This window comes from Hylobates moloch, unplaced genomic scaffold, assembly GCF_009828535.3.
Source record: "Hylobates moloch isolate HMO894 unplaced genomic scaffold, HMol_V3 SCAFFOLD_5, whole genome shotgun sequence".
Classification (NCBI taxonomy): domain Eukaryota; kingdom Metazoa; phylum Chordata; class Mammalia; order Primates; family Hylobatidae; genus Hylobates; species Hylobates moloch.
The window spans coordinates 83,890,543-83,916,418 of record NW_026652280.1 but is presented as its reverse complement, the minus strand read 5'-3'; the positions used below and the strand labels follow the sequence as shown (position 1 = coordinate 83,916,418).

General features: G+C 48.7%; 2 protein-coding genes across 10 annotated transcripts; one reads left to right on the top strand and one right to left on the bottom strand.

Moving 5' to 3' along the window:
- Positions 1-1,443: 1,443 nt before the first annotated feature.
- LOC131383569 (uncharacterized) lies at positions 1,444-23,423 on the bottom strand. Its single transcript, XM_058439707.1, has 4 exons — positions 23,274-23,423; positions 11,114-11,416; positions 10,001-10,271; positions 1,444-2,667 (listed from the first exon to the last, which is right to left on the bottom strand). The coding sequence occupies exons 1-4, from the start codon at positions 23,421-23,423 to the stop codon at positions 2,516-2,518; spliced, it is 876 nt and encodes a 291-aa protein (XP_058295690.1). The 3' UTR covers positions 1,444-2,515.
- SF1 (splicing factor 1) lies at positions 10,271-24,927 on the top strand. Of its 9 annotated transcripts, none has more exons than XM_058438895.1 (14): positions 10,462-10,856; positions 11,072-11,231; positions 12,601-12,729; positions 16,039-16,114; positions 19,131-19,283; positions 19,485-19,574; positions 19,929-20,112; positions 20,199-20,314; positions 20,411-20,518; positions 21,245-21,425; positions 21,687-21,960; positions 22,279-22,338; positions 22,455-22,634; positions 23,384-24,927. In XM_058438895.1, the coding sequence occupies exons 3-14, from the start codon at positions 12,648-12,650 to the stop codon at positions 23,719-23,721; spliced, it is 1,842 nt and encodes a 613-aa protein (XP_058294878.1). In that variant the 5' UTR covers positions 10,462-10,856; positions 11,072-11,231; positions 12,601-12,647; the 3' UTR covers positions 23,722-24,927. The 9 variants fall into 9 exon arrangements, with proteins under 9 accessions (XP_032009219.1, XP_032009217.1, XP_032009220.1 ...); XM_058438894.1 differs by having other exon boundaries at positions 11,069-11,231; XM_032153328.2 differs by lacking the exon at positions 11,072-11,231 and having other exon boundaries at positions 10,271-10,856; positions 22,284-22,338; positions 24,021-24,927.
- The last annotated feature ends 949 nt before the right edge of the window (positions 24,928-25,876 follow it).

Below are 25,876 nucleotides of genomic sequence, written 5' to 3'. Positions count from 1 at the left end.
CCCTCAGCTTTGCAGTTTGAGGGCTCTGCTGTAGTTTAGCACCTCAAGGACTCATGCAGATGGGAGGGCCTCAGCAAAGGGACTCTCATCCAGGGCACCCTTGCCCCACCTAGGATCTCACTGGGTGGCCCCTGGAAGGGCCCAGGAGGAGCCCCCAGAGGGCTGTTTCCTCCATTCCCAGGGAGGCTGCTGCCCATGGAGGTAGCCTGTGTGACCTGTATCCCCTGCCTCCACCTACTGCCTAGGTGTTAGGCCAGGAACATCAGATGACAGCACGATCATCAGATTGGATGGGAAGGCTAGCCTGTGTCCGTCTACCACACTCCCAAGGGCTGCCTCAGTGCCAGGCCTTGGGTTCACTACCAGAAACAGACCAGCCCCCAGGGAGGGCGTCATCCTTGCTGCAGCCTGCATCTTGAGGGCATGGCCATCATCCTGTAGCTTGTGCTTACGCTGTCATTCTCCGAGGGTCTGTCTGCTCAGCTCTGAATGCCAGGGCCCCCAGGGCTGGGCATCCCCTCTTGCCCCAGGCACTGATCAGCCGCTCTTGACCAGAGCCTTTGGGCAGCTGCAGCCCAGGAGGCAGGATGGGAGGCCTTGAGGGCCCACAGTTGCGGGGATGGGAAGGTGGGGGCAGGGTGGGTGGAACAGCTGGAGCAAAGGCCCCATGGTCACCCCTACATTCAAGGCAGGCGTTGGAGTAAGACCTTTGCACCTGGCAGGTGGCAATAAAGACTTGCGGAGTGACGTGGTAGGTGGATGGCAGCCATGCAAGTAGGCTCAGTGGCTCCCAGGGTGTCACACTGTCCCCTCAGCCACCCTCCAGCAGAGTTCCAACTGTTTTGACTCTGTCCAGTGACTGGGAGGGTTTCTTGGCTGGAATGGGGAGCCAGCCCAGGGGAGGGAACACATCTCTTCACACCAGGCATTCACACCCATGTTCCCGTGAGCCCCAAGGAGGGTGAGGGGCACCTTCCAAATTGGGGTCGGTGGTAACAGGGATACCAAGTGAATCCCTAACTTCCAGTTTTCCAGATTTCTTGGAGGAATGTTGGGACCAGGGTGGGGTAAGTGGGGACAGGGAGGTGAGCTCCTGCTCAGCAAAGGCCCTGACCAAAGGCGCCCTGGGGATGGCTGGCTTTCCACCTACCAAGCGGCCAGCAGCAGACAGTGAGTGCCTCCTTGTGGCAGATCTTCCTGGACCTCAGATTCAGTCTGGAAAGGGGGTTTGGACTGCAGAGTGTAAACTGCCAAAGTGGGGGCCTCCCATAAAACGCTTGCTGCCAGCAAAGGCAGGCCACGAGCAAAGAATGGCCGAGAAACCGGGAATATGCACTGAGAGACTAACACTCTAAATTTTATTTATGTATTTTTAAGTGGGTAACCTTTGCCCATGGTATATATTTTTTTAAATACAGCAGAGATATAATGAAGAGTCTCCCTCTTACCCCTGTCCCCAGCCACCCTGGTCCCAGTTACTTATGAACCCTTCTAGAAGTATTTTGCGTATTTAAGCAATTTGGTATATTTTATTCTTGGCGATTTTTTATATCCGTATTAACATATTCCACATACTGTACTGACCTTGCCCTTTAAAAATACATCCTGGGGGGCCAGGTGTGGTGGCTCACACCTGTAATCCCAGCACTTTGGGAGGCTGAGGCAGGCGAATCACGAGGTCAGGAGTTCGAGACCAGCCTGGCCAACATGGTGAAACCCCGTCTCTACTAAAAATACAAAAAATTAGCTGGGCTTGGTGGCGGGTGCCTGTTATCCCAGCTACTCGGGAGGCTGAGGCAGGAGAATCACTTGAACCTGGGAGGCGGAGGTTGCAGTGAGCCTAGAACATGCCACTGCACTCCAGCCCGGGTGACAGTGTAAGACTGGTCTCAAAAAAAAAAAAAAAAGAAAAAAAATATATATATATCCTGGAGAATATGAATGTATTAAATTATCACATGCACCCCGAAAAGATACATATATATCCTGGAGTTTTGCGTTAAAGATCTCCCTTTTAAAAAAAAAATTTTTTTTACAGCTAGTGGTATTCCATTGTGTATGTTTCCCATAACAAACGTTAATGACCTGCAGTGAGATCCCTATTGGTGGAAATTTGAGATGTTTTTACTACTTTTATATTACAAACAATGCTGCAATAAATATTCTTAGGCCAGTGCCCCTCTGTACATATTCAAGCATTTCTAGAAGATAAGTTCCTGGAAGTAGCATTAATGAGTCAGGGGTGGCTGCATTTGTCGTGGTGATAGCCGCTGTCCAGTTGCCCTCCATGGGCAGAAACCTGTGGGGGGGTCAGACCAGACTCTTTAAGTCATTCTTGAGGACAAGCAGAAGGGACGTGGGCCCCCCAGGATGTTCAGGTAACTGGCCCGTACCCGGAATCATCCTGGTGAAAGTCAAGGGGAGCGCCATGATATGTGCTTCGGGACGGCGGAGGATCTGCCGTGTTCCCTGTGGCATGTCCAGCACCTGCTCACTGCCAGTGCTCAGGAGACCCTCACGAGTAAGGGAATGGACAAGATGTGGTGAAGAGGAGTCCCTGCAATCTGCCCTTGGACTGGGTGAGCCACCCCACCTTGCTGAGCTTTACTTTCCTTAGGTTTACCATATCCAAAGCCAACTGCAGGGCTGTCAGGAGGATCAGAAATACTGTAACAGACATAATGCAATAACACAGATGAATCTTAGAGGTAAATTAAAACAGCACTTTATGCACGGTACAATAGCATATTATAAAGCTCAAAAACAAAATAAAACCATCTATTGTTTAGCAATACATGCCCAAGATACAACCCTATTAAAAAATCAAGGGAAAGCACAAAATCTGAGATGGTGGTCCCTGAGAGGAGTGTGGGATGGGATAAGGAAGGAATCCAGGAATTTTTAAAGGTATTGGTAATATCTTAGCTCTCAGGTTTGGTGGTAGGTTCATGGGTATTCAAGTTATAACTCAGTTCCTAACTCACATAAGGTGTCACACATCCTTTTGTATGTATCAAATATTATAAAATTTTAGTTTGGGCATGGTGGTTCATGTCTGTAATCCCAGCACTTTGGGAAACTGAGGCAGGCAGATCACTTGAGCCCAGGAGTTGTAGACCAGCCTGGGCAACATGATGAAACCCTGTCTCTACAAAAAATACAAAAATTAGCTGGACATGGTGGCACTCGCCTGCAGTCCCAGCTACTCTGGAGGCTAAGGTGGGAGGATTGCTTGAGCCTAGGAGTTCAAGGCTGCATTGAGCTATGAACTTGCCACTGCACTCCAGCCTGGGTGACAGAGTGAGACCCTGTCTCAAAAAGAAAAAAAAAAAATTTTAATAAAATATTTAAAAGTAATCACTGAAAAAATAGAACTCGCTTGAAAGACTAGGCCAAAAATGAAGAGAACGCTTCCCTAGATGATGAAAACAAGTGGAGAGGAATCACTGCAGTGTCCTGCACAGAACTCTGGAATTGCCGCCTTGCAGTTGCTGCCTTCTAGTGTGTATTGTTGAAAGACAGTTTTATTGAGGCATAACTGGCATACAATAAGCTGCATATAAAAATGTGTACGTGATGACTTTTGACATATGTGTACACCCGTGAAGCCATTTCCACAATCAAGATAACCACCATCCCCTTCACTCTGGAAAGTCTCCCATGCCCTTGGTAAGCCCACCCTCCTGCTTCTCCTTGCCTCCCATCCCCAAGTAACAACTGTGCTGCTTTCTATCACTACAGGTTAATCTGCACTTTCTAGAATGTATGTAAATAGAATCACACAGTATGTACTTGTGTTTTGTCTGGCTTCTTGCTTAACTGAGCAGAAGGATTTGCGAGTCATCCCTGTTGCATGCATTAATAGTTTATTCCTTTTTATTGCCAAGTAGTATTCCATTCTTTGGATGTGCCAGTTTGTTTAGCTGTTCACCTGTTGATGGACATTTGGACCATGTTCAGTTTTGAACTATTACAAATAAAGCTGCTGTGAACATTGCTGTACCTGTCTTTGTTGGATATATTCTATCATTTCTTGTGGGTAAATAAATACTTTGGAGTGGAAGGGCTGAGTCACAGGTAAGTATTGTTTAATTTTTTTTTTTTTTTTTTGAGACGGAGTCTCACTCTGTCACCTAGGCTGGCGTACGGTGGCGTGATCTTCGCTCTCTACAACCTCCGCCTCCTGGGTTCAAGTGATTCTCCTGCCTCAGCCGCCCGAGTAGCTGGGATTACAGGCCTGCCCGGCTAATTTTTGTATTTTGAGTAGAGATGAGGTTTCGCCACGTTGGGCAGGCTGATCTTGAACTACTGACCTCAGGTGATCTGCCTGCCTCGGCCTCCCAAAGTGCTGGGATTACAGGTGTAAGCCACCGTGCCCGGCCGCATCTTTTTCTGTTTTTCTTTTTTTTTTGAGATGGGAGTCTTGCTCTGTTGCCCTGACTGGAGTGTAGTGGTGTGATCTCGGCTCACTGCAACCTCTGCCTCCTGGGTTCAGGTGATTCTCCTGCCTCAGCCTCCTGAGTAGCTAGGACTACAGGTGTGCACCAGTACACCCGGCTAATTTTTGTCTTTTCAGTAGAGATGGGGTTTCGCCATGTTGGCCAGGCTGGTTTTGAACTCCTGGTCTCGAGTGATCTGCCTGCCTTGGCCTCCAAAAGTGTTGCGATTACAGGTGTGAGCTACTGTACCCAGCCTTTTTTTGTTGTTGAGATGGGGTCTCATTCTGTCACCCAGGCTGGAGTGCAGTGGTGCCACCTCCACTCATTGCCACCCCTGCCTCTGGGGCTTAAGCCATCCTCCCACCTCAGTCCTCATGAGTAGCTGAGACTACAGGCTCACATTACCACACCCGACTAATTTTTTATTTTTTGTAGAGACGAGGGTCTACCCATGTTGCCCAGGCTGGTCTTGAATTCCTGGCCTTGAGTGATCCTTCCCACTTCAGCCTTCTAAGTAGTTGGGATTCCAGGCGTGCGCCACCTCAACGCATTTTTTTTTTTTTTTTTTTTTTGAGACGTTGTCTCGCTCTGTCACCCAGGATGGAGTGCAGTGGCGCGATCTCAGTTCACTGCAAGCTCCACCTCCCAGGTTCATGCCATTCTCCTGCCTCAGCCTCCCAAGTAGCTGGGACTACAGGCGCCCGCCACCGCGCCCAGCTAATTTTTTTTGTATTTTTAGTAGAGATGGGGTTTCACCGTGTTAGCCAGGACGGTCTCAATCTCCTGACCTCTTGATCCGCCTGCCTTGGCCTCCCAAAGTGCTGGGATTACAGGCGTGAGCTACCACGCCCAGGCTTTTTTTTTTTTTTTTTTTTTTTTTTTGAGACAGGGTCTCCCTCTGTCAGGCTTCAGTGCAGTGGTGTGATCACAGCTTATTGCAGCCTCAAACTCTTTGGGGTCAAACAATCCTCCTGCCTCAGCCTCCCAAGTAGCTGGAACTACAGGCACACATCACGCTCAGCTGATTATTATTTTTGTTTCTGTAGAGACAAAGTCTCCCTATGTTGCCCAGGCTGGTCTCGAACTCCTGGCCTCAAGCAATCCTCCTGCCTTGCCTTCCCAAAGTGCTGAGATTACAAGTGTGAGCCACCGCACCCAGCCCTTGGTGCTTTTGTCAATGCCTATACAGTTATATAATGTTGCATAAATGGAATCACATAATACATTTTTTAAACATATGAAGCTTTTTTTTTTTTTTTTTTGAGACAGAGTCTCGCTCTGTCGCCCAGGCTGGAGCGCAGTGGTGCAATCTCGGCTCACTGCAAGCTCTGCCTCCTGGGTTCACGCCATTCTCTTGCCTCAGCCTCCCAAGTAGCTGGGACTACAGGCACCCGCCACCACGCCCGACTCATTTTTTTTTTTTGTATTTTTAGTAGAGACGGGGTTTCACCGTGTTAGCCAGGATGGTCTCGATCTCCTGACCTCGTGATCTGCCCGCCTCAGCCTCCCAAAGTGCTGGGATTACAGTCGTGAGCCACCGCGCCCGGCTAGCGTTTTTTTAATATTGGATTTTTAGGCTGGGTGTGGTGGCTCACGCCTGTCATCCCATCACTTTGGGAGGCTGAGGCGGGCGAATCACTTGAGATAGGAGTTTGAGACCAGCCTGGCCAACATGGTGAAACCCTGTCTCTACTAAAAATACAAAAATTAGCCAGGCGTGGTGGCGCATGCCTGTAATCCTAGCTACTCTGGAAACTGATCACGAGAATCGCTTGAACCCAGGAGGAGGAGGCTGCAGTGAGCCAAGATCATGCCACTGCACTCTGGTCTGGGTGACAGAGCAAGACTCCATCTCCTAAGAAAAAAAAAAAGTTGGATGTTTAAGATGTATTGGGCAACTTCCAGCCGCCCATTTCACTCTGCAATAGGAGGGCATGTGCTGTGTATCCTTCTGTAGCCTTTGTTACGCTCAGATAATCATATGCAAACATGCACACATCTGTATGGGGTTTGTGTTACAAAAACGAGGCCATGTCATATATATTTCTTTGTTAACACAAAACAGAAGTTACTTTAGGTCGGTTGGTATGAATTAACAGCTTTTCAAAGCTGCCTAATATTCTACGCTATGGGTTTTCCAATTCAATCATTCATATATTGATGGAAATTCACTTTGTTTGCCCATTTTTACCACTACAAACAATGCTGCAGTAAATGCAGAAGACTTTGAAAACATTATATAATCACATGGCTTGTTTGGGGGCAGATTCCCAGGAGCGGGATATTGGATCGAAAGGGTTTATGTTTTCTTTCGTTTGAGACAGAGTCTCACTCTGTCATCCAATCACAGCTCACTTCTGCCTCTACCTCCTGGGTCAAGGGATCCTCCCACCTCAGCTTCACAAGTAGCTGTGAGTACAGGTGCCTATTTTTTATTTTTTGAAAGCAGGAACAATTTTAATAGACAACAGAATACTTTCTAAAAGATTAACGATAGTAGGTGTTAGCACATTTATGTTCTGCTATTTTCATTTATTTTGAGATTCCTCATTATCACCTTAATTTGTATTTCCCTTATAGGCAGTGTCTAAATACTGGTAAATAAATCAGCTAGTCTCAAGGATTCTGTAACAGTCACACAAACTCAGCACAGTCTAAGGTGGTACTGCTATAACAGAATCCCTGAGACTGGGTAATTTATTTATTTATTTGAGACAGGGTCCTGCTCTGTTGCTCAGGCTGGATTGCAGTGGCGTGATCATAGCTCATTGCAGCCTTGATCTCCTGGGCTCAAGTAATCCTCCTGCTTCAGCCTCTCGTGTAGCTGGGACTACAGACATGGACCACCATGACCAGCATTTTATTTTTTATTTTATTTTTAATTGTTTTAGTAGATGTGAGGTCTTGATCTGTTGTCCAGCCTGGTCACAAACTTCTGAGCTCAAGAGATCCTCCCACCTCAGACTCTCAAGGTGCTGGGATTACAGGCATTAGCCACCACACCCAGTCTGGGTAATTTATAAAGAATAGAGATTTCTGGCTGGGCATGGTGGCTCCTGTAATCCCAGCAGTTTGGGAGGCTGAGGTGGGTGGATCACCTGAGGTTAGGAGTTCGAGACCAGCCTGGCCAACATGGTGAAACCTTGTCTCTATTAAAAATACAAAAAATTAGCCAGGCATAGTGGCGACACCTGTAATCTCAACTACTTGGTAGGCTGAGGCAGGAGAACCATGTTGGCTAGGCTGGTCTCAAACTCCTGACCTCAGGTGATCCACCCACCTCGGCCTCCCAAAGTGTTGGAGCCACCACACCTGGCTGGAGATTAAGTTTCTAACACTTGAGCTTTGGGGGACACATTCAAACCTGTCCACCTAAAGTAATCAAAAGGGTCAGAATCTAATTCTAATAGTTTATTCAAGCACAAAACATGAGGGTGGACTACCTGGAAACACTGACTCCAGATGAATGGGGTGTTTCGAAGTAGAGAAGTTAAGGTTTCATTTACACAGGCAGAGGCAGTGTACGGTCAGCGCATACTTACAGTAATTTGGTTATAGGCCGAGTGCAGTGGCCCACGCCTGTAATCCCAGCACTTTGAGAGGCTGAGGCGGGCAGATCACCTGAGGTCAGGAGTTCAAGACCAGCCTGACCAACATGGTGAAATTCCATCTCTACAAAAATATAACAATTAGCTGGGCATGATGGCAGGTGGCTGTAATCCTGGCTACTCAGGAGGCTGAGGTGGGAGAATCGCTTGAACCTGGGAGGCAGAGGTTGCAGTGAGCCGAGATTGTGCCATTGCACTCCAGCCTGGGCGACAGAGCGAGACTCTGTCTCAAATTAAAATAATAATAATTTGGTTGTAAGCAGTGTTTCTTTTTGGGAGGCATACATTTAACATTTTTTACAGAAGGTGTAATAGTCATGGGTTTGCTGTCATCTGGTCTAAGTAAAGTAGGACAACAAAAGGGAAGATAATCTATAAGAAGGGTCATTAAGAAGGCAGCAGGTTTTTGTCCCAGTGTTTAATTCTCTCCAATAGTTGTACAGAACAAGAAAAACAAGGTCTAATTTATTATCTCAGAAAAAATTATAACCATATGTGGCTGAGATCACAGTCACCTCTCTCTCCAGGTTTCAAGTGTTGTGGGGGTTCCAACATCTTTTATATTTATTTTAAAAAACCACAGCAGAGGACTTGTGCACCCTTTCATATTTCTTGGCTATTTGGATTTGTTCTTCTGAGACATGTCCATTCCTATTTTTTGCTCATTTTCTATTGTTTTTGCCTTTTTTCTAATTAGTTTTTAAGATTTATTTGTATATTACAGGTATTGGCTCTCTATCATGTATGGCAAATATTTTTTCCTCATCTATCATTGTCTCTTGATTTTTATCACAGTGTTAATTTTCGGGGTAATCAAGTATATCTTTTTATAGTTTGAGATTCCTGTCTTTGCAGTCTCTCAACCCCTAGAATACCCTTATAGTCTCCTAAATTATATTCTAAATGTTTTGTTGATTAAATTTAAGACTCTACGCCATACATCAACTAAATCATCTTTTCCTGATTGAAATAAAATACCACCTTTGTGGTATTTCCGGATTCTGTTGCACTAATGTGTCTTTCCTACCAACAATATCATATTGTTTTATTATTGTGGTTTTTTGTTTTTGAGACGGAGTCTCATTCTGTTGCCCAGGCTGGAGTACAGTGGTGCGATCTCAGCTCACTGCACCTCCGCCTCCTGGGTTCAAGCAATGTCTCCTGCCTCAGCCTCCTGAGAAGCTAGGATTATAGGCGTCTGCCACCATGCTCGGCTAATTTTTGTACTTTTAGTAGAGACGGGGGTTTCACCGTGTTGGTCAGGTTGGTCTCGAACTCCTGACCTCAGGTGATGCCCCCCCCCCCCACCCGCCTTGGCCTCCCAGTGCCTTGGCACTGGCCTATTGTGTTTTATATACTGTTTGTCATCTGTAAAGGCAAGTTCCTGCTCCGTCTTGTAAAGTTTTCCCACTACTGTAGTAGTTATTTTTTTTTGACAGTCTCGCTTTGTCACCCAGGCTGAAGTGCAGTGGCCCGATCTCGGCTCACTGCAACCTCCGCCTCTCGGGTTCAAGCGATTCTCTTGCCTCAGCCTCCTGGGAAGCTGGGATTGCAGGCGTGCACCACTACGCCCAGCTAATTTTTGTACTTTTCGTAGAGACGGGGGTTTCACCATGTTGGTCAAGCTGGTCTCGACCTTCTGACCTTGTGATCCGCCCGCCTCGGCCTGTCAAAGTGGTGGGATTACAGGCGTGAGCCACCGCGCCCGGCCGTAGTTATTGTTTTATACGATTTTAAGATCATTTAATTAAATCCTCTGAACTCCGTTGAGATTCCAATAGAAGTGTGTATTTGTAATTTTTAAATTGACCTTATGTTACCTTTCATCTAATATATTGTTGCATCAGTTCAAATACTGTTTTAAATCCTTCTATAAGTCTTCTCTATCCGTAGCTTTTTGGGTCATTTTTTTTTTTTTTTTTTTTTTCAAAAAAACAGGAAGTCTCTTTTTACCTGAGGCGTCAACTGGGCCGGTTTTCCGGCGCGCGCCAGCCCCTCCCCTGCTCCCGCCCCAAGGTTCCGCGTTACCATGGGAACAAAGGTTGACGTCACTTACGGCTTCCTTGCTGGACCCGAGGGTCGATGGTGAAGGGAGACGGGTGGAGGCGGTTTTGCTCCATCTACGCATGCGCACTTTCTGCTCCAGGATTCCCCCGCCATAAATCTCGTTCCGGCTGGGCCTTTTCCGCCGCGACTTCTCGCTTAATCCCGGAGAAACTGCCCCCTGGGGGAGGGGAGTAGAAAAAGGCTGGAACCAGCGACAGCCAATCCCGCGACACTACAACGCAGGCGAGATTGATTGACTCCACCACCGCAGCCAATGAGAGAGCTCGTCGCCGCTCCGTCACAGAGTTCGCCCCACCCCATCCCCTCCTTTCTGGACTCCGAGCTCAGTTCACGCAGTAACAAATGAAGTGCGCGCTGCGACACCTCCCAGCCCACCGGACTCCGCCGCCATTTCCTCGCCTGGCCTAACGGTTCGGCCAATCCCAGCGCGCATCAAGAAGGACTGAGGCTCCGCCAATCGGAGGCCGCCGATTTCGACCCTTCGCCTCGGCCCGGCCCAATCCAGGCCCCGGCCCCACCGCCCCCGGCCCGCCCCCGCGGCGCCCTCTCTCCTCCCTCTTTGTGCGTCTCGCGCCGCCGCCGCCCGCCGCGTGAGAGGACGGGCTCCGCGCGCTCCGGCAGCGCAGTCGGGTCCCCTCCCCCCGGGAGGCTTGCGAAGGAGAAGCCGCCGCAGAGGAAAAGCAGGTGCCGGTGCCTGTCCCCGGGGGCGCCATGGCGACCGGAGCGAACGCCACGCCGTTGGGTAAGCTGGGCCCCCCCGGGCTCCCCCCGCTTCCCGGGCCCAAAGGGGGCTTCGAGCCGGGCCCTCCGCCTGCACCCGGGCCTGGGGCGGGGCTGCTGGCTCCCGGGCCGCCGCCGCCCCCGCCCGTGGGCTCGATGGGGGCCCTGACCGCGGCCTTCCCCTTCGCGGCGCTGCCTCCGCCGCCTCCGCCGCCGCCCCCTCCGCCTCCCCAGCAGCCGCCGCCGCCTCCACCGCCACCGTCCCCCGGCGCCTCGTACCCGCCGCCGCAGCCGCCCCCTCCGCCGCCGCTCTACCAGCGCGTGTCGCCGCCGCAGCCGCCGCCACCCCAGCCGCCGCGTAAGGACCAGCAGCCGGGCCCGGCCGGCGGCGGAGGAGGTGAGTCGGGCCGAAAGAGCGCGAGAGGCGTCGCGCGGACGGGCCCGGCCGCCTGAGGGGCGCGCGGCGGCGGCGACGGCGGCTGCACGCGGCAGGGGCGCGCGCGCGCGCGCACGGGGAGGCCCGGGCGGAGGCGCCCCAGGGCGCGCGCGGCCTGGTTCTAGGGTCTCGAGTGCGCACGCGCGCTGTTGGGGGAGGGTTGGGCGGGCGGGAGGCGCTCTGTGCGCAGACGCAGTGAGGTGGCCGGGCTGTGCGGCGCAACTTTATAGACTGGGGGTCCCCTATTGCCCTCCAGTCCGCTGGTGTCGGGAAGAGGGGTGGCGGGTGTTCAGCGCTGGACGGGGTGCTGGCTGTGAATGCCAGCAGGGCCTGAAAGCCTCACCTGATGACGTGCATCGACTCCCTTCTGGTTTTGAGGAACCAGAATGGGAACCGTACCAAGGATAGCTCCTCTGCTTCCACAGCAAGGCAGGGTTTTCATCCGGGAGAGGTTGGCATGCTTCAGATGATGGTTGGGTCTGATCTTTCTTGGTCTCTTTTGGGGAGAGAACTCTAGTTCTGTTTTGTTTTTAATTTCCGTTCAGTATGCTTAGATCTCAGTCTGACCGGCTGCCCTGTCACTTTGTTTTAAAAAGCTTTTCTCTCTCATCCTGTACCCCTTGGGAAATAGAGGGACTCTTTTGTGGTAAATGTAGGGAGTTTCTGCCTATGCGTGGGGGAAGGAGAACTTGGCTACTATTGTATAGGTTGTTGTTTGTTGAATTTTTGATAGATCCTTTTAAGAGTTCAGATCCTCAGTGTCCAACTGGCCAGGAAAATTGAATGCTGATCTTGGCTAAACTTATGAAGACTAAGGTGATCTTGTTGAAGAATTGGGCTTTTCCCGCTTGGTAGGGTGTAAGTAGGTTTAGCTGTGGTCCGGCCTCTCGTACAAAAGTGACTGGTGAGGGGAGTGGAGGTGGGTGGAGCCCCCAGTCCCATCAGGACTGCTTTACAAACCTATGATTCTTCAGTGTATTCGTGTCTCCTCTGGGGATTTCAGAGCACTCATGGTTGATGTAGTATATATCTAACACTCTCTGCAGTCGTATGCATTAAGATTACCATGTTTATATATTTGACAGTTTTTCTAGACAAAAGAAGGTGAAATGTTAACTTGCCTGACCAAGGACCACATACCCTTATAGTGGCCATAAGCTTTAAATCTCTGATCTCTGAGGTTTGTTTTCTGTTTTTTTACTGTTTAAGTTTTAGGTTAAGCTCTCAGTTTCACAGTCTGCTGAGTTTCTGTGTAGTATCTTAAATACCCTTAGCTGTCTGTTGATAACTATTTATATTTACATCTGATGGACTTTGTCTCTGCCTTTAGACTTCCCAAGTAAGAAGCGGAAGAGGAGCCGCTGGAACCAAGACACAATGGAACAGAAGACAGTGATTCCGGGAATGCCTACAGTTATTCCCCCTGGACTTACTCGAGAACAAGAAAGAGCTTATATAGGTAAATATACGTTCTGCATCCAAATGCATTTTGAGATTGTTACGATTTATTCTGAGCAAGATCTGGATTTCTTGAAAGTTTGAGATTGTAGTTAATCTTTTTTGAGATGAGATACTTTCACGACTTTGGTATCATCTGTCAGTTTTTGCCCAGTGAGTTCTGCATTTGTAGCTCCTTGTTTTGGTCTGTTCATGACTGCAGTGTTCTCCATGAGTATCAGGAAGGTAGAGTTTCACTTAGGAGTAAGAACAGTCCCCAGTCCAGCAGCCACTCTTTACAGCTGCTGTTCATTGCCAGTTGATGAGGTGAGTGTCATCTGCCTCTCTGGACAGGCCCCAGTGGAGAACACTGCAGGTACTGTAAACCAAGTACTTTTCACAGCATGGCCTTTCACCATAATTTCATATTTCTCCCCCTAAAATGTGGTCTTTTACTTTTTATAGGTACTTTCTGAAAGAAAAAAAAAACTGACAAAAAGTGGTTCTGAAAGTGTGTTTACAATTTACCCCTTTTTATTTTCTTGAATTTAAGAATTTAACCTTCCCTTCAACATCTTTTCTGGTTTGGTCTATGGAGAGCTGTCTTAAAATGAAGGCTCTTGTATTTACTCTTAAAGAACTCTGCTGGGAAAGGGATATTGCATGGATATGGAATGAAGTGCTAGGATAAAAATGTTTTATCTGCTGGGAGGTTTTGAGAATTAAGAATGACTATCCACAGTGGAATTGAAATTAACCTCAAAATTGCTTTTTTGAAAAAAAAAGTTTTTAATGCAAGTTTTATCTTTATATACCTGTGCAGCTGTCTCAAAAAACTTCGCTTGATAAACATTTTCTACTAACCACATAAACATCCCCTTTGGAGGAAATTCGGGCAAAGACCTCCTAAGCCTACGAGGCTGTGGCCTTCACAACCAAAAAGCTTCAAGGCCAGCATGTTACTACTCTTGAGGGTCTTAATTTCCTGTTTTTTAGACTGCTGAGAATTTTGAGGCGTTGGAATTGTCTGTCTCCTTTCACAGTACTACTAATACTTGTTCTTTCCCCTACTGTTCCTGTCTACTCCCACCCATTCCCTTGTGTGTCATATTAGACCAGTCTGGGTCTTTACAGCCTTGTGAAATGCCCCTAGTGGAGTGATATCCCAAGAACACAAGCATGTTTAGGAGATGGGAAGAGCACAAATTCTTTACATCTCTCTCTTTCTCTTTCTGTGGAGGGCTAGTTAGTTCACTGGGCCCTAAGGGCTATTTATAGCTATAATCAAAATAGATAGAATCAAAAGACAGGTGTAGTTCTCCACAGAAGAGAATGACCCTTTTTATTTAGATCAGGCCCCACATTTCCATAGTAAGACTCACCTTCTCCCCTCAGTGAAGGTGACTTTCACTTCGAGTTGTTGAAGCTTAATACTCAACTGCAAAGTCAGAATTTTCTAGGCATAAAGGAGCTTGGGGAACCATGTGTCTTACTAATTTTCTATCTCGCACGGTACATAGTGCTTTGTCCAGGATGCCCTCAATATCTTTTTTTTTTTTTTGAGAGACAGAGTCTTGCTATGTCGTCAGGCTGGAGTGTAGTGGTGCAATCTCAGCTCACTGCAACCTGCGTCTCCTGGGTTCAAGTGATTCTCCTGCCTCAACCTCCCAAGTAGCTGGGACTACAGGCGCACGCCACCATGCCCAGATAATTTTTTTTTTTTTTTTTTGGAGACAGAGTCTCGCTCTGTCGTACAGGCTGCAGTGCAGTGGTGCGACCTCCACTCACTGCAAGCTCCGCCCCCTGGGTTCACGCCATTCTCCTGCCTCAGCCTCTGGAGTAGCTGGGACTACAGGCGCCTGCCACCACACCCGGCTAATTTTTTTTGTATTTTTGGTAGAGACGGGGTTTCACAGTGTTCGCCAGGATGGTCTCAATCTCCTGACCTTGTGATCCGCCTGCCTTGGCCTCCCAAAGTGCTGGGATTATAGGCGTGAGCCACCGTGCCCGGCCGCCCAGCTAAATTTTTTTGTATTTTTAGTAGAGACGGGGTTTCACCATGTTGGCCAGGATGGTCTCGATCTCTTGTCCTCATGATCTGCCCACCTTGGCCTCCCAAAGTACTGGGATTACAGGTGTGAGCCACTGCGACCGGCCAGTATCTTCTTTCGATAATAATGGGTTTTCATTTCTTCAGGGTTTCAGGTGTGGGTGTGGTATAGCCCTGTGGATGTATTTAAAGTTAGAAGGAATCTTTGGTTAGACACGCATTAATCCTGTCTTGGAGCCAGCTCAGTTTTAACCCAACCTAGTAACATTTGCCCTTATTGGAGATGCCTGCTCAAAATTCTCAGATGCTGCGAAGGTAAGGAACAGGTGGTTATTCCGCATGTTGAAGAAAGCTGCTCTGGCTCTGCATTTCCCATTATCTTGGAAAATCAGCCGTGTAACATTTCCCTGGAGTCACTGGCAACTTTTGTGAAACCCTTCATCTCTCTTTTTCATGCACAGCCTCATTGGTCAAGGCCCGAGGGCCAAGTACATTGTCCTTGAACACACATTCCATTCTTCTACACGCCTGCTCCCCATATGAATAGTGAGCCTGAAAACAAATTCTTAGAACTTTATGGTTACTGGTTTATTAAGATATGTGGTTTGTCATTTAATATTTGAATAAGTATTTCATATAATTGAATAAAAGCTGCAGGTATTGGGAGACCCTTACTAGTACAGGTCTGGTTGTACAGAAAGAGTATGTACAAATTTCTGTAAGATGTTGAATTTTGTTATTAAATGTCTTATTTAAGGAATTTTAAATGTGGTATTAATGAAAATGATTTTGCTCAATTGGTATTTTTCCTTGTCCCATGTTAATTGGGTCTCATTTTGGGCTATGTTTAATATTTAATGAAGAAAAAACTCAATTCTTGCCCTTGAGTAATTTGATGGGAATCGGGTATTGGTGATATAACATGGTTTATGGTTCTCGGTACCAATTGTAAGCAAGCCTTGGTGGGGAGGAAGAGGTGAAACACCTCCTAATAATTGCTTGAATGTTAGCCTTAGTGAACAGTCTTTATTGCTAACCCCTCTTCCAACAAACTGTTTGCTTCCTTAAGTGATAACCATTTTGAAGTGAAAAAAACCTATAGATGTAAAAGGACTCCTGCCGATAGGTGGTTGGGGGTTTTTGCTTCAATGTGTTCACTGATCAGTCGTCCCTTTCAAAGTCTCCGAGTTCTTCATGCTTGTTGTTGAGATTTGAGATGTTTATTGGTAACATTGTCTTTTTTCCATCCTTTTTTTTCTTTCCTAACCTGGTTTCTTCCAGTGCAACTGCAGATAGAAGACCTGACTCGTAAACTGCGCACAGGAGACCTGGGCATCCCCCCTAACCCTGAGGACAGGTTGGGAAACAGTTTTAACCAGCTGACAGTAACGCTTTTACCTTTTTCTCAATACATTTTACTGGTGGCAACATATTGTGTCAGTTCAATAAAATCCTAGTATGACGACTGTACCCTGACCACTCTGGGGATTAAGGTTTAATTAGAAATATGTATGGTCAGTCAACAGTTAGAAAATTGGAATAAAACTTAAAAATGTTGGGAGAATAAAAAGTTACAGGAAAATGGACAACTGGTTTCCAATTGGTAAGCATGTAGATCTTAACCTGATTTACCCACCCTTAGGGTCAGTGAGGTGGCCCTGTTAACCTGCCTTTTCAGTACCTGCTTTGGCCGAAATCCAGGGCATAGAGTTTCTCACAGGTATACGGTGCAGGGACTAAAAATATTTTTGAGCATCACTGAACTTGAGCAAGCCAGGAGCTCTGGTCAGCTCATTGCTGCAGTCTTCCTGCTCATGGTTTTGAGATGGTTTCAAAATCAGATGAGATTTCTAACCAACTTCACTGCCAGTTAAATTTCAGCCTTGGCCATTGCCTTGGGGGTGTTGGGAGGGGCCAGAATAGTCTCACCTATTTGGGGAAGGCATGCAGCCAATCCTAAGTTACTTTTTTTTTTTTCCTTAAAGGGAGCGTGGGCCTCAAACAGCTGTGGTCATGTCATTTCAGTTTGCAGTTTCTCTCACCTCAGAAAAATAAATTGTGTGGGGGAGATGAACTTTTTAAACTGGAATTTTATTAGCTGATTGAACAGCTAAAATTGGTCATTTAATTAGAAGGGCAGTAAGTCTCTCCCTCTCACTGAATTTTCTCTTAGCGCATACAGCATAGTTGAAAAGACTTTGCTTTAAAAAGTAGTGTTTTTGGTTTTTGTTACCCAGTTAATAGCTTATTAAATCAGGAAGATGATGTAATGGCTTTAGAAGTCACTCACTCATGCATCTTTCTTCCGCCCTTTGCCAGGAAACATTAACTTCCTTGTTTCTCCATATTGACTCTTTAATTTGACTTACTACATTTGCTATATTTTACCTACAGATAGATTCTGATTGTAGGGTTGTGTTGTTTCGTTTCTTTTTGAAGATTTTTTTTTTTTTTTTTTAATTTACATTGTAGGTCATAGACCACAACTGTTTAGTGCCTTTTTGGCCTTTTTCCCTTTAATAATATGTCTACAGGTCACCAGTCAATTCCTCCAAAGGTTGAATTTTTAACCTTCTTTGCTTCCTGGATAACTGGGATTAGAATTTAGTTGATCTAGCCGATGCCTATTGGAGGTGAAGAAGTCGGGCCAGTCTAACCTCTAGAACACTAGCTTTTGCCTTTCACTTCTGCAATTTGGGAAGAGGTTAAACTGTTGTGAGGCCTTCATATGGCCAATTGGGTGCTGGTAAGACTTGTTTTTGTAACTAGCCAAGAATGCTTAATTCTAGACAGCTGTGGGGTGGGAATTAGTAAATGTCAAGCATGTTAGAAATAAAACCAGAGCAGGGTTTTTCCTCCCTTGTATTCAGTTTTGAAAGAGGCCCTAATGCCTGATTGGTTTTGCTTTTGAGCCCAGGTTGGAGGGAAATGCATGGGTTTTCTTAATTAAGATAATTTCTTAAAAAGGTGTTATATCAATTAAGCCACTTTATTGTTATTTCGATGCTGCTTAACTTGCACAGTAAAAACATGTTTAAAACTTTTCTTGTAGACTTAAATGTATAAGATGGTAGTCTAATGAGCTGGGGTATGTTTGCGTTTGTTCACTCTTAATGGATTATGCTAACAGTTTATACAAATGCTAGAAACGGAGGTGTCATTTAGCCGTCATTAGCCATGAACAAACCTGACCTTTTATTCCATCGTGTGTGTAACGTGGTGTGACATGGTTCCCTTTAGGCTGAAGACAGTGGGAGCAGCCGAGTTCAGTCCTTGCTCTCCAACTAGGCAAGGTTCTCTCAACTAAACCAAGGGTATAGGAGTCTTGACTACTTTCAGTATGTTTTTTTAATAACCTGATCCACACGGTCTCTTCCCTTCTTGCAGCTGCTACTAAATTTTCATTCAGAATATCAAGCTATGGTCCTTTTTGTAATCTTAACTCAAAATTCTAGGAGTGTAACCTCTCTTTTTTATTACCGCAAAATCCAGCTGTGGTAAACTGACCATTTTATCGTTATATTTTTTTACTTGTAGCAACAGCATTTTACTCCTTAAAAAAATGAGAGAGAGAAAATCTGCTTTCTGGACTTGTAAACTCTGGTGGAGAATCATAGGTTTTCCCCTTGCTGTTTGCAGGTTCAGACCCTAGACAAGTATGACCAAATCTGCATTTGCAGCCTCTTGCAGAAGCTGCTTTAGCACTTTAACGTTTTTCTCTACCCAGACTCCCCAACCTCGAACAGCCAGAAAACAGGTTGTCTCCTGGGCCTTGGACACAGCCAGCCAGGCCATTGAAGGAAAAGCAAAGACGAAGCCTTGAACCATCTCTCTCCATTGTGGGGGCCAAGTAGCTGCAGTAGCCTTCAGTCCCAGTTGCATTGGGTTAAAGAGCTCATACGTACTATGTGTTAGGGGTACAGAAGCTTTTCCTCATAGGGCATGAGCTCTCCAAGAGTTAACCTTTTGCCTAAACTTGGGGTTTCTGTGGTTCATAAAGTTGGGATATGTAATTTTTTTTCAAATGGAAGAAAATCCGTATTTGGCAAGAAGACTCCAGGGGATGATACTGTCCTTGCCACTTACAGTCCAAAGATTTTCCCCAAAGGATAGACATTTTTTCCTCTCATCACTTCTAGATGCAAAATCTTTTATTTTTTTCCTTTCTCACACACACCCCAGACCCCTAACGTTAAGCCAGCTTCCATCTCCCCATTCCACACGATCTTGAGTAGCACACGTTATGGTCGGTTCCTCCGAAGAGTGTTGTATTAGGGTCTGAGAGGCAGAGGGGCTGGGAAAGACTTGTTATAGTCCGCGTGGGAATGAGAGAAGTCGGGGCAGAATAGTAAACGGGAGTCTGTTTCCCACAGGTCCCCTTCCCCTGAGCCCATCTACAATAGCGAGGGGAAGCGGCTTAACACCCGAGAGTTCCGCACCCGCAAAAAGCTGGAAGAGGAGCGGCACAACCTCATCACAGAGATGGTTGCTCTCAATCCGGATTTCAAGCCACCTGCAGATTACAAGTAAGCGGAGGGGCTCGGTCATCTGGGATGAGGACACATGGAGATCATGGGTGACCTGCTGGGATGGGACAACATTGGTACTGCTCACCTCTTGCCTCAAGTCACCATAATTAGCACTTGGTACCAATATTTAGTTTTAGAAAAGCTGCTGGCTGTGTCATCCTCCAGAAATGTGCAGTGACACAGGCTTTTGTTTCTTAGACCTCCAGCAACACGTGTGAGTGATAAAGTCATGATTCCACAAGATGAGTACCCAGAAATCAACTTTGTGGGGCTGCTCATCGGGCCCAGGTGAGTAACTGCTGGTCTGTAGGATATGGAATTCCTTTAAAGCCTGTGAGATGTGTCTGTTTTGTACCTAATTGGGTACTGTTGGCTTACTTTTCCCCTTTTTGGTAGGACATTCATTTTGGCTGAATTAATGCCTTTCTGTGAGAAGGTGTCTTAACTTCCCCACTAGCGCAGAGAAGTCAAATCCTCAGGTTTACTGTGCTGACCATAATGTAGAGTTCATGGAGCTCTTAGTGGGAAAATCCAATTCTCTGTGCTTGTGGTTTCCCACCAATGCCAAATTGGTCCAGCCTCTGTTCCCTCTTGAGCGTGAACTTGTCAGGTATAAACTCAGTTATTTCTGCCTGTCTCTAGAGGGAACACCCTGAAGAACATAGAGAAGGAGTGCAATGCCAAGATTATGATCCGGGGGAAAGGGTCTGTGAAAGAAGGGAAGGTTGGGCGCAAAGATGGCCAGATGTTGCCAGGAGAAGATGAGCCACTTCATGCCCTGGTCACTGCCAATACAATGGAGAACGTCAAAAAGGCAGTGGAACAGGTGAGCGGTGAGCCTAGAAAGGACGCCTCTTGGCAGAAACCTAGGTGGAGGCCCTAAGCACTTAACTGTCCGTTGCGTCTTCATAGATAAGAAACATCCTGAAGCAGGGTATTGAGACCCCAGAGGACCAGAATGATCTACGGAAGATGCAGCTTCGGGAGTTGGCTCGCTTGAATGGGACCCTTCGGGAAGACGACAACAGGTATGTGATCAGTTTAAAGGAGAGAGTGTAGAGACGTGAAGAACCTATGGAAGTAGAGATTGTTCCCTTGCATTGACCTGTTTTTTCCTTTAATAGGATCTTAAGACCCTGGCAGAGCTCAGAGACCCGCAGCATTACCAACACCACAGTGTGTACCAAGTGTGGAGGGGCTGGCCACATTGCTTCAGACTGTAAATTCCAAAGGTGAGGGGCTGGCTCTTGTGGTTTCCTGGTAGCCTGCAATGTGCAGGACAACTCTTCTGGCACGTTAATTGGTTGCTGTTAATCTTACCAAGAGAAACATCTTTTCTGTTAGTGTGGTCTGTAATGGTGTGATTTAAAGCCCAGGATGATTAGAAATAGGCTGTACAGATACCCGTTTGTTTGTCTTGAGCCCAAGAAAACTGGAAGTTTCCATTTTGGGTATGTTTTCACTGGGGCTCAATAGGAAATTCACTGCTTTTGCTGTTAAGAATTGGTTCAAGAAGACTAATCAATCTACAGATTTCTGACCAGTTGCAAGTCAGCACTAGATACCAACACTTTCTGACTGGCTGGCGAATATGTAAGGTTTTGTTTAGGAAGTTCGTTCTGGCAGTTGTGCCAGTCTTGCATAGATTTTCCTTTCCTCAAACTGGGAATGAAGTTTGATGAAATTGACTTGAGAGAACCTGTGCTTCATCAGTGCTCAGGGTCTCCTGTGCTCTTCGCCCAGGGCCCCTCTGCTCTGGTGATCCCAGATGCAGAACTGGGCACGAAACTGAAGATCTGATGAGACTATTGAGATCCATGCCCAGTAAGGGGTTAGAAAGATATGTGATGATCTGGTGATTGAATTCTTCAAAACTTTCTGTATGTTGGTTCTTCAGGATAAAAGCTTCCTTCTTAACAAGTTTTTCCCCTTTCTCTGTGTCCCCCACCCCACTTCAGGCCTGGTGATCCCCAGTCAGCTCAGGATAAAGCACGGATGGATAAAGAATATTTGTCCCTCATGGCTGAACTGGGTGAAGCACCTGTCCCAGCATCTGTGGGCTCCACCTCTGGGCCTGCCACCACACCCTTGGCCAGCGCACCTCGTCCTGCTGCTCCCGCCAACAACCCACCTCCACCGGTGAGCCTGGGGGCTGGCTGTCTTGGTCTGGCTTCCCCATTCTCTACTGCAGAGACTGGGAGCTATGGCCACGTGGTTTGGGTAGAGCAGATAATGGATGTGGATGGCAACATTGTTCTTCCGGGATCTCAGGCCAGTTTGGGGACTTCTCACTTTGGGAAGACCTTGTTCTTGTGTTCTGGTCCTGCGGCATAACCGGAAGAACAATGTTGCCACTAGGGGGCGCAGGCAGGGACGTTGGCAGGAAATGCTCTCACGTAGTCTCTCATGTCTACCACCCAGAGCCGCCCACCCTGGATGAATTCTGGCCCTTCAGAGAGTCGGCCCTACCATGGCATGCACGGAGGTGGTCCTGGTGGGCCCGGAGGTGGCCCCCACAGCTTCCCACACCCATTACCCAGCCTGACAGGTGGGCATGGTGGACATCCCATGCAGCACAACCCCAATGGACCCCCACCCCCTTGGATGCAGCCACCACCACCACCGATGAACCAGGGCCCCCACCCTCCTGGGCACCATGGCCCTCCTCCAATGGGTAAGTAAGTGTCAGACCAGAAACCTTGGGGCTTTGGGATAAGCAAGGGGTTATGTCAGGTCGCTGTTTGCTAGAAGCAGCTCTCAAGTGGCTGGGCAATGTGCTGGGTCTGCCTGACTTGCCAGGGTTATGGCTCTGGAAGGAGCAAGGCTCCAGTCTGGTTCAGGGAGTGATTCTGTGTTGGGTAAGCACAGACCTGCCTTTTACAGGCATGGTTTTCAGAACTCGAGTAAGGATAGCAACTCAGGTTATCACAGGGGTGGCTTCCCTGGCCAGTTCCAATGTCCTGCTAAGTCCCTGCTCTTTCCTTCCATCAAGATCAGTACCTGGGAAGTACGCCTGTGGGCTCTGGGGTCTATCGCCTGCATCAAGGAAAAGGTAATGGCTGTCTGCTGGCTGTGGGTCTTCTCCTAGGCTTGGGTGAGTGGGGGCTCTGGCCCAAGTCCCCCCCGCCCTTTCCCTGAGGCCTCATCTTTGCCTCCACCTATCCGCAGGTATGATGCCGCCACCACCTATGGGCATGATGCCGCCGCCGCCGCCGCCTCCCAGTGGGCAGCCCCCGCCCCCTCCCTCTGGTCCTCTTCCCCCATGGCAACAACAGCAGCAGCAGCCTCCGCCACCCCCTCCGCCCAGCAGCAGTATGGCTTCCAGTACCCCCTTGCCATGGCAGCAAAGTGAGTAGAATATTTTGGGCTTGTGGGGGTGGGTGGGATGGAGGTGGGGCTGACAGGAACCATAGAGCCTCACACAAGCAGGCAGGTGTCTTGGGATGAGCCCCTGGGCTCTGCTGGGGTTATAAACAGAAAGGGCCTCCTGGTCCAGGGGGTGGGGGGGCATCTTGAAGAGGAGAGCTGATGTTTGGTGTGGTTGTGTCTGGGGAGAGGTTCGTGGGGGCCTGGAGGGAAGCCTGCTATTGTATTGTAGGTAGGGGGCCAGAAGTCCAGACCCTCGCAGGCTGAGTGAGCGGCTGGCTGGACTGAGCCTGGTGCATATGGGTCGAGTGGGATGGTGCATGCTTGCTCTGGCAAGGGCTGCGATTGGGGTGAGAGACTGCAGAGGTGGGACTGGGCAGTGGGGAGAGAGCAGCTGTGGCCTTGAGGTTGAATGTGCCGTTCGGTGGTGGCGGCGGCTGGGCGGAGGGACATCAGAGCTGTTCTTGTGTCTGGTACCTTCCCCTCAGCCCTTCCAGGGGCATTGGTGACAAAGGGCTTACTCTGTTAAGCCCAGAGACCTCGAGGCTGACCCCAGGGTAGTCCTGCCCACCCCTCCACTCCCCATCACCAGCCCCGCCCGCCCGCCCCCCACCACCGTACCGCATGCCAAGCAAGGAGCAGGCGCCCCTCGCCCCCATCCCAAGGCAGCAGCCGCAGACAGCCGCGGTGTGCCCCCGCGCGTGTGACCTTGGGCTTCTTTACCACCCCAGATACGACGACTACCACCACGAGCGCTGGCACAGGGTCCATCCCGCCATGGCAACAGCAGCAGGCGGCTGCCGCAGCTTCTCCAGGAGCCCCTCAGATGCAAGGCAACCCCACTATGGTGCCCCTGCCCCCCGGGGTCCAGCCGCCTCTGCCGCCTGGGGCCCCTCCCCCTCCGCCGCCTCCACCGCCTGGTTCCGCCGGCATGATGTATGCCCCGCCCCCTCCTCCTCCGCCTCCCATGGACCCTTCTAACTTTGTCACCATGATGGGCATGGGGGTGGCGGGCATGCCGCCCTTCGGGATGCCTCCAGCTCCCCCACCGCCTCCACCACAGAACTAGACTTGTTTTTTAAGAAAATACATATTATATATAGAGAGAATTGGTCTCGTTTAAACACGCCGAACCTCACCATATGGAGCCAGACATTGGGACGCACGCATGTGATTGTGTGTGCACGCATGTGTGTGTGTGCACGCACTGGGCTGGGCCAAGCGACTGAGGATTCGCTTGGGAACGGGCAGGTGGTAGTAGGGGCGCCAGCTTGGGCTCTCCTGGCGCCCCGTAGCATCGAGTGTCTTCTTTGTCTTCTTTCTCTCCTCACCCAACTCCCTTTGCCTCTCCCCAAACCGGGCCGCCAGGATCCCTTCCCGCGGCGGCGATGGCCCGAGCCATGAGAGTGAGGACTTTCCGCGCCCATTGGTGACCCTTCCAGGCAGACAGCCTCAGCAACGCCCCTGGTGGACAGGATGGTTCGGCAAAGCAGCTTGAGTTATTTTTGTGGACGGAATCGGAACACGCTGGCTCCATATCGTGAAATTTTTATTAATTTTTTTCTTTTTCCTTTGTTATTTCCTTATCTCTTCCTTTCTTCAGACTCCGTCCAAGGAGATGCTCTCCCCGGTCTTCTGCTGCAATTAGATTCCTTTCCCTTCTCTCCAGTTCTCCTTCCCTTACCAACGAGAGGGGAGCAAATGGTTTTGGGCAAGGGCTTTGGCCATTCATGTCAAGCTGGTTGTGGGTTTTTCAAGGTGCCATAGCCACCCCCAAAGATGTTTGTTTAAAGCGTGGGTTTTTTAAATCTCTGCCACCCTTGTCAAGGGAGTCTTGTAAAGTTGCCGAGGGTAGGTTCATCTCCGGGTTCCGGGATTCCCATCCCTCCTGGCGCTCCTGCCAGCAGTGGGTGGGCAGCCTGAGCTCCCTCTGGCTCGCCTGCCAGCCTGGAGTTCTTCCTGTGCTCCTTGGTCACCTGAGCTGCCTCAGATTCCATTTGGTCCTCTCCTTCCTGGAAGGCTTCCTTTTATGTTTTATTTTAATCCCAAATGTCTGAATGTTTTGCAGTGTCTAGGGGTTTGAGCCCCTTGTTCATTCTGTCTCCTTTTTCTCCCACTTCCCTCTCCATGGAGTGATTATGTTGACAATAATGTATACTGCGCGTTCTCTTCACTGGTTTATCTGCAGAAATTTCTCTGGGCTTTTTTCAGTGTTAGATTCAACACTGCACTAAAGCGGGGATGTTCCATTGAATAAAAGAGCAGTGTGGTTTTCTGGGTCTGCTTCTTTATTTTCTTTTTAATGCCTGCTCTGCCCGGTTTTTCTTTTCACATAAACTTCCTCTACCAGCAGCAGCAGCAGCACCAAAGTTGCCTTAACTTTCGTTCAGCACCTGGTCCGGGGGTGAGACTGTGGGTGGTTAATTAGGGAAGCCCACCACCTGCCTCCTGTATGTGGCTTTGGTGGTGGGAGCTCAGTGTGTGGGTGGCTCCACAGTCTCCCCTTTGGTGACTAGTTATCATCGCTGAGAACCAGTTTTGCCTCTCCTTGTTCACCGCTCATCTTTCTAGTCTCTGTCCTTTGAAGGCCTTTTCCTGGGGCTTAGACCTCCACGTTTGATGAGCTCCAGTGGTGATTTGTGCCTGGAAGCTGCCACCTGACTAAGGCCCTGGGCCTGGGGAGGCATCAACACTAAAGGTCAAGCCAACTAATCCTGCCTGTCAGGCACAGAGCAGCTAAAATTAAAACCGCCAAGTGGCTTTTTTCCTTCTCTGCTGGTGACTTGCACCTGCCAGTGCTGTAGGCTTTGGCGGGGGTAGCGGGGGGGGGACAAGATAAAGTGCCCCATCTTGTGATTTGCAAGCACTTTTTGAAGGGTCTTCTGCTTTTTTTTTTCATGTCTTGGGCGGTGAGTGGGTAGTTATTGTTAGAGTTCCAGAAAAATCCATGTGGAGTCTCCACCAGGTAGTGAGGTCTTCTCCTGGGGAGAGGTGCCTTAGAGCTGCCCTGGTTCCACCTGCCTCTCCTTCCTTCAGTAGGCTCCCCCAGCGCCTGGCTGCTGGGGCCAGCAACTGTGGCCTGGGCTGCTTTCCAGCTGTGAGCTAGGGCTGGCTACTGCTGTTTACTGGGGTGTCTGGTCCCTGTCCAGGAGGCCTGTGCTTTGTTATGGGTCTGCCCGGCTTGAGGAGCCCTCAGAAGCAAGGCAGGCTCAGTGTGTTTCCCC

Excerpts from the sequence above, each read along its gene's own strand:
- SF1 (XM_032153317.2), top strand. The coding sequence starts at position 10,826 with ATGGCGACCGGAGCGAACGCCACGCCGTTGGGTAAGCTGGGCCCCCCC. Across the intron at positions 12,730-16,038 it reads ACAAGAAAGAGCTTATATAG|TGCAACTGCAGATAGAAGAC; the intron begins GTAAATATACGT and ends GGTTTCTTCCAG. Across the intron at positions 21,961-22,278 it reads CCATGGCCCTCCTCCAATGG|ATCAGTACCTGGGAAGTACG; the intron begins GTAAGTAAGTGT and ends CCTTCCATCAAG.
- LOC131383569 (XM_058439707.1), bottom strand. The coding sequence starts at position 23,423 with ATGGACCCTGTGCCAGCGCTCGTGGTGGTAGTCGTCGTATCTGGGGTG. Across the intron at positions 11,417-23,273 it reads TGCTCCTTGCTTGGCATGCG|CGCGCGTGCGCACTCGAGAC; the intron begins GTACGGTGGTGG and ends CTCCCCCAACAG. Across the intron at positions 2,668-10,000 it reads CGGCCCAGTTGACGCCTCAG|TATTTCTGATCCTCCTGACA; the intron begins GTAAAAAGAGAC and ends TGTCTGTTACAG.